Source organism: Fulmarus glacialis, unplaced genomic scaffold (genome assembly GCF_000690835.1).
Source record: "Fulmarus glacialis isolate BGI_N327 unplaced genomic scaffold, ASM69083v1 scaffold44869, whole genome shotgun sequence".
In the NCBI taxonomy this organism is placed as follows: Eukaryota; Metazoa; Chordata; class Aves; order Procellariiformes; family Procellariidae; genus Fulmarus; species Fulmarus glacialis.
The window spans coordinates 11,806-20,713 of record NW_009236057.1 but is presented as its reverse complement, the minus strand read 5'-3'; the positions used below and the strand labels follow the sequence as shown (position 1 = coordinate 20,713).

The window sequence follows — 8,908 nt, the reverse complement described above, 5'->3', positions numbered from 1 at the left end:
CATTCCCTTTCTATTATTTGATTGCTTTGTCCCACCCTCCTCATGGATTGTTGTTGTACAGTTCTCGACTTACATGAGCAGTTTGTTAGGGCTGGGACTTTAATTATATTTTGCGCAATACCGTAGTATGAATAAGTCGGAATAGGTAAGGTTCTAGAGGGTTTTTGCAAGAGTCAAATATATGCCTTGGTGTCTTTGGCAACTGATCCCCTGTTCTAACACTTTGTCTGTCACCATCCTCCCTCACCTGGGAATGTCAGTGGAAAAGGTTATTTAAATAACGTAATCCAGAGCAAAAGGCAGGAGGTGATCTGTGCGTGTGTCGGTATGTGCGGTCTCTGTCGCAGCAGGGCCTCCTGCAGCTGGTAAGGCACAAGTAGAATAGGAGCTGCCAATTTCTTTAGCAGCTGGAAGTGGCACTTCGGCAGGAAGAAAGTAAAGAACGAGGTGAAGGACAGAAACTGGAGTCTTTAAGCCATGGATCCGATACTCATTTTGCGAAGGGCTGTTTTGGATGAAGACATCACTGTGCCCACATCTGCTGTCAGAAAAGGCTGAGGGAATGCTAATCTACTTTGAGCTGGGTTAGCTTAAATGGCTCACAAAGGTGGCATGAGCTAACTTTGATGACTTTGCCTGATGTGGTAAAAAGCAGATGTAAGTGATAATGTCCTCACTACACTCATCTAGATCTTAAAGAGGACAGACAGCTAGCCAAGGGTTTATCTCAGGCACAATTCTCTTGCCTATGTGTTCCGACCCAAGGGGAAGGGGTCAGTGTGAAACCATAGGATTTTTATCTCCAGAGTCTCTGTTTGCTTCCCCTGAAAAGGAAGCTCTCCACAGGAGAGATGGGACTATGGATGCATGTGTGTGGTATGGGAAGGTGTTAAGCTTTGTCCTCATCTCTTGTCTTTCTTGCCTTTTTTTAGAGAGAGGAGAAGCAGCTAGAGCTGACCCTGGAGGCACTCATCAGTCAGGTGGCTGACCTGAAGAACTCCTTGGTCAGTTTTATCTACAAGCTGGAGAACGAGTATGACCGACTCACATGGTAAGGTGTCTCACAGAGCTGGGGGCACTGTCGATCACTGCTGAAGCTGTTCCAGACTCGGCTCAAAGGACCACAAAATATAATTAAAAACCATTAGCTTATTGTCAGTACGTTTAAATTTGCTTTTCACATTTCTGCTGGAGGAACCACTACCTGTCTTCCACCGGAAAACTAGTTGAAATCCATTGGTTTCATGCTGTATAGTAATAGAGTCATGCTAACACCTTTTAATCTAGACACTTTATGAGAACTAGACTTGCATCTGCAGTAACTGGAAGCTTCTCGGACAAAATATCTTAGAGACCCACATACACTATAAAATGAGCAATGGTTCTTTCTGCATTTCTTGACCTTTCTGGCTTTTTCTGGCTCTGGTATAAACTGAGCTCTTGTGTTTTGCTGGTTCTGCATGTTTTACCAGACAGTTTGAGAGACTTGCAAGGTGGCATTCTCTTCCTGATGGAGCACAAAGATGTTATAGCTACAGCTTAATAAACTATACAGTATCTTACACAGCGTCTGCCACAGAAGCAAAGCTTCACAGGCAGTTAGTGTTTATAGTTAATGTTGCAGAAGGCAGGAGAGGTGATGAATCCCCCAGAGAGAGTAAGCTGAAGGGGACCTCCTTGACAAGATTATCAGTTATTTTGCTTCATTATTGCTTAGTCTGGATAGCCAAGCTATAAATATTGTTTCTCGTGTCTGTACGGCTTAGGAGCTAAATTGTTTCTCAGACCTTGCTCTAGAATTGCACTGGGAGAGTTAGTGATAAGGAAAGCATTGCTTCTGTTTATGTTACTGAAATGCCAAACAACTGCCACTTCCAGTGGTACTTCTTGTAATGTTCCTGAGCTATTTGCAGCATCTGAGCTATTTGCAGTAGGGGCTGGGATTTGTCCACACCTGCACATTCAGCCCTAGGTTTTACTGCTTACTGTCTGGAGTAGACTGATTTGAGGAGTAGTAGTGTTATTTCCTCACTTCTCAGCCATCTGAGTGAAGAAGAGATAAAAGCCATCTGTGGTATCCCTTTCCATCTTCTGTCCTCTTTATTTGCTTTCCCAGGCCTTCAGTTCTGGACAGCTTTGCATTGCTCTCAGGGCAGCTGAACACCTTGAATAAAGTGCTAAAGCATGAGAAGACCCCACTATTGCGAAACCAGGTTATCATACCCCTAGTGCTGTCTCCAGACCGCGATGAGGAGATCATGGTAAGAAACTTCCCTCTGAGCGTTGGCCCTGGAGTTTCAGAAAGTGCTTGTGTATCTGCTCCAGCTTGCCATTCCTTGTGCTTGGCCTTCCTCTGGGTGTAGAGAAAGAAAAGGGAGCTTTTGCCTGGGAGCTGCTTTGCTCGGGAGCTTTTACCTACACTTGCACTGGATACACTTTACAGGAAGTGTTCCTATTCATAAATATGTTATTTTCATGATGTTGGGGCTGAAAGAGATAGTGTCTTGTTGTGTAATTGGGAGGTCTCCTTGCAAGCTCCTGGTTTTCTCTGCCATAGCTGTGCTGCTCCTGTCAGACATCTGCATCCAGATTTGCACTGCTTGTCATCTGACCAACATGGGGTGTGTTACAGAACCTCCGGTGTGCACTGGCAACATTTATTCTCTGCTTGAGTGAGAAAACATTTCAACTGATCATGGCCATGCTGGTGGGATTGCACTGCAGACCCCCATGGGTTGCTCTGACTAAACAGGCACAGTGCAAATTCCTAGACAAATTGTTGAAATTTCCTAATGCTCCCCAGATCAAAGTTTCCCCACAGCATGCTACTAGCCTTGTTCCAGCACCATGGCCTGTGTTCTGGTCTTGAGCTCTCTGAGTGCTGGGCTGGAAGAGGAGGCTCTGAGAGGAGGCTTGTTCAACTATTGTAGCGGCAGACAGAGGGGCGTGTGCCGGTGTTCAGCCATGAGGTAGTGCCTGACCATCTTCGAACTAAGCCTGACCCTGAGGTGGAGGAGCAGGAGAAGCAGCTGATCACAGACGCAGCTCGAATTAGCCCTGATGTGGCACAGGTAGGTGAAGAAGAGTTTGATACTTCTGCCTCTTAGTCCTAGGGCACAAGATGCCCTTTAACTCTGCTTCCTTCACCCTTCCATCTGACAGTTTTCTTTTTTGCTGTGTCCTTTTCTGTTTGAGATTTCTCCAGCTGACCCTAGCTGAGATTTGGTTTCCTCCACAGTTTCACAAACCAAGGGTATCCAGCCCACTTTTCACAGGAGATGCCATCAGACCAGTCAGAGAAAGGCGAAGGCTATCCCATCCCCAAAGTGCCCTCCTGCATGCATTAGCACTGGGCTCTCTAGGCTCTGCTACCGAAATGCTTATGTTTGGTTACACAGACCCTGGGAAGAGAAAGCTTGTTCGTTTACCTTACTGACTTGTACTGAGTTGGAGGTATCCTGGCAGTTTCTGATGGTTTTCATTTTGCAGAAACAGATCCAAAGTCTGAACAAAATGTGCTCAAATCTGCTGGAGAAAATCAGTAAGGAGGAGCGTGAATCTGAAAGTGGAGGTATGTCACTGAGGTGGAAGTGGGGTACAGGGTCCAAGCAGCAGGCTTGAGAGAGTAGTGGCAAAATAGGTAAATCAGAAAGCCTGAAGCATGGGAAATGCAGATGAGCGGCATAGACGAAAGCATTCTAGAAGATGCAAGATTGGCTGTCCTGGAGCCCCTTAATTTGAAAAGGGGTTCTGTGGGTGCAATGTGTCCTGCTTGTGTGACCTGTGCATGGCAGGAAGGTCATTCCAACCTTTTGCCATATTCCCCTTTGAGGAGGTGGCAAGTATTTACCAAGAAAACATCCCAATCAACTTGAATTAATAAAAATAGCTGTGAAAATGCAGTGGCAGTGAATGGGAAACCCCTTAGCTATGTTCTGAATGAGTCCACAACATGTTTGTTGGCAGGCTTTTGTGTGACGTCCTCTAGATAATGGCTGCTTCAGACTCATGGTCAACCTTTTCTGGTTCTGACTCTGATGCTGGACATCCTTATTTTATTGGTCTCTGCCATCAGCTCTTTACTATTCCTGGGAGTGGTATGCACAACTCTTGAAGGTGGTGGTGGGGGGTTTGTCATCTTTGACACACACATAGTGTAAGCAAGGACGCAAGCACAGGTACTAGCCGGTTTCCGGGATTAATAGTATAACTGGACAGGTGTGTGGTAGAAAAACTTGCAGATACCATGCTGCTCATGAGCTTTCAAAAGGGGATGTTACCATTGTTTATCTAAAACACAGTGCTTGTTACCTGCCATAGGATTCAGCATGGAAGAACCTTTCGTGGGAACATTCTCATGGGCATGGAGGAGTTGGCTCCCTCTATCCTCCTTCCCTGCGCAGCGTATGCCCTGCTCTCAGTGTAGAAGCTCTTGGATCACCACTGCCCCTGGATTTTGCAGCTTCTTTGACCCTGCTGAGACTGTTGTAGGACAGCTTGTTAGAAGCTGATCTCTATTACATGCACCAAAAAAGCAGAAAAGTAAATTCAGGACCAGCTGTGCTACTTTTTACACTCGATTGCTAAAATGCTCCAAAATCACTTATTTTTCTACAGGTTTACGACAGAACAAGCAGACTTTCAACCCTGCAGATACCAATGCGCTGGTAGCAGCTGTGGCCTTCGGGAAAGGACTGTCAAACCGGAGACCCCCTGGCTCTGGAGGATCTGTCCAGTCAGGTCAACCAGGAGCTGGTAGCATCATCGCAGGTGCTTCAGGCATGCAGCAGGTCCCAATGTCAGGTGCACCAGCTCAGCAGCAGCCAATGCTGGCAGGAGTGCAGATGGCACAGGCAGGACAGCCAGGTAAATAAGTTGCATATCTGAGAGCAAGTGAAATGCAGGAAGCAAGAAAGACAAATGCAGATGTAGAGATTCTTACCCAGTCACCTTTTAGATAAAACCGAGTAAGGGTTCCTTTCTGGCCTTAATAACATGAGTCAGGTCGTAACAGTGGAGTAATACCTGCTTAAAATTGGCTCAGAGGTTGAAATGGATCCCAGCCATCCAGCTTCAGCTTCTTAACTCACACTGCAATACCATTTTAATAATAGACTTAGTGAACGTAGGAATCAATATGGAGGGAGATCACAGTGCAGTTCTTCAGCGATCTATGCTGGGGGTTTTGCTGTCCAATTTAAGTTGTGGGTAGGCAATAAAGTGGAAAAGTTTGATGATAATGAGTTATTTAAGACAAGAAAAAAACAAAAGCTGTCTGTAAGGAGTCACAGAAGGATTTCGTATACCAAGTGACTTCACTTAATAATAGTAGATTACATTTGTATTAAATATAAAGTGAAACACATAGGCATAGCAATTTGACTTTACATGTCCAGCACCTGGACTCTAACCTAGTTACTTGTATTTGGGAAATAGATACATGATATAATAGTTTTGTAAAGACATTAATTGGATGTTCAGTTGGGGCAAAAATGCAAACCAAATGTTAGGAATTACTAGAAAAGGAACAGAGAAACAGAGAATATCATTAGGCCATTGTATAAATCCATTGGGCACCCACACCTGCAGTATTATGTGCAGTTCTGATCTCTTCTCTGCTACTGGGGATAGCTTTGGGGTAGGGAGAATTAAGTATGGAAACCTATAAAATCCCAAATTGTGTACAGCAGGTGAATGGGGAATGATTGTTCACTGTTTCCCGTGATACAGAAGGATTGATGAAAGTGCACCAATGAAAATACCGGCTTGTAGATTCAGAACAAAAGGGATATATTTTTTTGAATACTAAATAATGACACTGTAGAGAACATTGCCAAGTGTGTGATAGGTAGATAAAGTTTATATGAGATGGAAAAGTAAGTAAGTAGGTAAATTTCTGGATGAAAAATCAGTCAACAGCTAATCCTGAAGATACCATCTCTGACTCCAAGTCCCTAAGCCACAATATGTTAGAAGCTGAGGGGGTATTCTGCAGAGGTATTCTGCAGGCTTGCCCTGTTCTGGTATTCCTCCTTAAATGTCCTCTGCTGTCAGGAGTGAGTTTGGGCTGGGGGACCTACAGGCCTAACCCTGTACTGTCATTCTTATGTTCATGTTAATTGAGATTTTGGATATCAGATATCCTAATTGGTGTTTTCTTGCCTGTATAATGACTATTGTTCAGAAATGAACTTGAGCAACAATATTAATCCTAAGTTAATTGTGTATCTATGTAAGAGTTAGAAAGTAATTTCTACGTGATTTGGAAACAAAGAAGGCCCCTGTGATTTCTGGCTGAAAACTCACAAACACTGTCTCCAGGATGGGAAGACAGTCATTTCTGTACATCAAGCAGAGTGCGCTGGTAACAAGAGCATTTGTCCAGCCTGTGTTACCGGGAAGTTCCCTTTTGATAAGAGCAGCTATACTGGGCTTCGCCAAAGGTCAGTCCCACTATCCTGCTTTTGATAGTGCCCATAGCCGAGGCTGGAAGAATATAAGAATGAAGTATATCCTGACAGCAGTTGTTGTTTAGGGAGAGTTTGGTTTGAGACCAGTGGGTATAGTTTAGGCCAGAGTTTGGATTGAGACCAGTGGGTATAGCAGCCATCAATTTCTGCAGTTCCTTTCTGAATTACAATTTTGACTTCTACAACACCTATGGCAATATGTCCCACAGCCTTATTGCCTGTTTTGCTTAAAAAATTCCCTTTTTATGTTTAAATCTTTTGCCTGATAATTTTATGGCATGTTTCCTTTTTACCCATGTTGTGAGAAACAGAGAATAATCATTCCTCACTTATTTTCTCCATATTAGTTTTCATTTTTTGGAAATCTGTCATGTCCTCCTCCCTTTGTCCATCTTTTTTTTTTCCCTAGCTAATGAGTCCTATTCTGTTTAATATGTCTTTGTGTGAAAATTGTGATATATCTTGGACCATCCTTGTCACTGTAACTGCACCTTTTCGGTTTGTTTCTGTTTGTTTTTCAAGACTGGGAACACCATACTGCTCACAGTATTCCAGATGTGAGTGAACCATACAGTCCTGTTCACTCCTCCTTTTGGAGTAATGTCTAACAGTATTTGTCTACTGATTGTTAGCACTGAAGTGATATCAGATTACCTGCCAGTTCATTGCAGGCAATGACCCACTTTGGATATGTTTGAGAAAGTTTGATAATCTTTATTCTTTTAGCCATTTGCTCATCAAATCTTTTCTTGTCCTGTTGCACTACAGTTTTAATTTTCAGAAGTTGTCCTTTTTTTCTGTTCTAATTTGAACACACATTCCATTTTCTGAAGGAGTGTTCTTTGAATATCCTTCTGTGCTGCTCTTTAATCACTGTCTTTTTATTTTTCTGATCATCTTGGTTTTGTCTAGCACTGCACACTTATTGTAAGCTGCTAGTACGATATATTTGAACACACTCCCATGTGTGATTGATATCAGCAAAGAGTAATAATGCCGAAGAGGTGGATGTGGTTAAGAGAAATTAAGAGATCTGAGAGAGGCTTAGTAATTTAAATATACGCCCCAACTATAAATAGTGCTATATGGAAGGGGATACAGGCTCTTGTGTTTGCCTTTCTGAAATGGAAGTGGAGATCAGTCTGGGTACTTCTGTGAGTGCTGCTGCCAGCAACTTCTGTGAGACTGAACAAGTGCCACACTCCTGTAGGAGCCTCCTGACAAAGAGAAAGGTTTGTTTCAGATGGAACAAGGATAGAATTTGACGGGATAGCAAGGGGACACAGGAATTTTCAAGGAGATTTCTCAACAGAGAAAGATGCCAATTTGTAGAAGAGATTGGTTGTGTTAGGTCAGAAGCTGGAAGATGCTGTAGCAGGTAAGCCTGTTGTGGTACCTGGAGTGGAACAGGAAAAGCCCAGACAGGGTTGTTGTGAGTCTTGCATGCTCCTGAGCAAATGTCCTCTCATATAGCCAATTTTGCACTGCCTTTTCTTGTTCTTTTTTCTCTCTCCAGGAAAAATGCCAAGTGGCATAAAAACAAACATCAAATCTGCCTCAATGCATCCATATCAGAGATGAGCTGAGATGAACCAGACCCAGTTACCAGCATTGTTCCTGCTGCAGCCACCACACCTGGATTCCTTCTAGGACTTCCAAGTCCCTTCACATATCCACACATCATATCTAGGGAGACAGGGGTTATGAGGCCTGTCCCTGGGTTTTATTTAGTGCTGGGTGGCTTGTGTGGAGCTGCTAGTGGCCATGTCTCCTGGACGCAAGTGCTTCTCTGTTCAGTCAGAGCAGAGGACTTTGCTTCTTGTATTGATCGCATCTTCTTCAGGTCTGGCCTGGAGGATAACTACCTTTTCCTGATACAGAACCTGAAGAGCTGCACAGAGCACTCTGCTCCTTGTTTCTGCTTGTTCACTCGGGATGTTCTTTCTTTACTCCCTCTTGTTGAATAAAGACCTCGTTATGCACACTGTGAGACACTGGTGTCCATCTCTCAGGTCATAAGGACTCTCATTTCCCTTTGGGTAAGGCCACAGAGCAGCTCCGATTTAAAATACACAGAAAATGTTGGAGGCTAAGTGCTGGAGCTGCAGGCTTATGTGTAAAGAACTCTTATAAAGTGAGTCAGCAGGGTACAAACATAAGCAGTAAACATCTTGTTCATTGTAAACCCATTATGACTATTCCCCAGAAAGCAAAATACTGGGAAAGACTATTAGAAGGCCCACAGCAAGAAGGCAGCATTTCAGGAACAGAAGCACAGAGCTTTTGTATTGTGATGCTGCTGCAAATCCAAGCTGGATCTGATTTCACTTCCATAGTTCTCTGCTTCTGTGTTTCTTATAAAGTTACTTAGCTACTTCAGGATTAAATTGTCACTTCAGAGAGCTATTTCAATCTGCTCAGGACCATGGCACCTCTGA

The 8,908-nt window shown here is 43.6% G+C and overlaps 1 protein-coding gene across 1 annotated transcript; it reads left to right on the top strand.

Moving 5' to 3' along the window:
• The first annotated feature begins 946 nt into the window (after window positions 1-946).
• MED8 (mediator complex subunit 8) lies at window positions 947-8,454 on the top strand. The gene is made up of 6 exons (XM_009586237.1): window positions 947-1,004; window positions 2,117-2,261; window positions 2,931-3,071; window positions 3,490-3,571; window positions 4,618-4,866; window positions 7,987-8,454. Exons 2-6 carry the CDS (start codon window positions 2,259-2,261, stop codon window positions 8,049-8,051), a joined length of 540 nt encoding a protein of 179 aa, XP_009584532.1. The 5' UTR covers window positions 947-1,004; window positions 2,117-2,258; the 3' UTR covers window positions 8,052-8,454.
• The last annotated feature ends 454 nt before the right edge of the window (window positions 8,455-8,908 follow it).

Bases quoted from the DNA above. Each gene is read 5' to 3' on its own strand.
- MED8 (XM_009586237.1), top strand. The intron at 3,072-3,489 runs GTAGGTGAAGAA...TTCATTTTGCAG, and splicing joins TTAGCCCTGATGTGGCACAG to AAACAGATCCAAAGTCTGAA. The intron at 3,572-4,617 runs GTATGTCACTGA...ATTTTTCTACAG, and splicing joins GCGTGAATCTGAAAGTGGAG to GTTTACGACAGAACAAGCAG.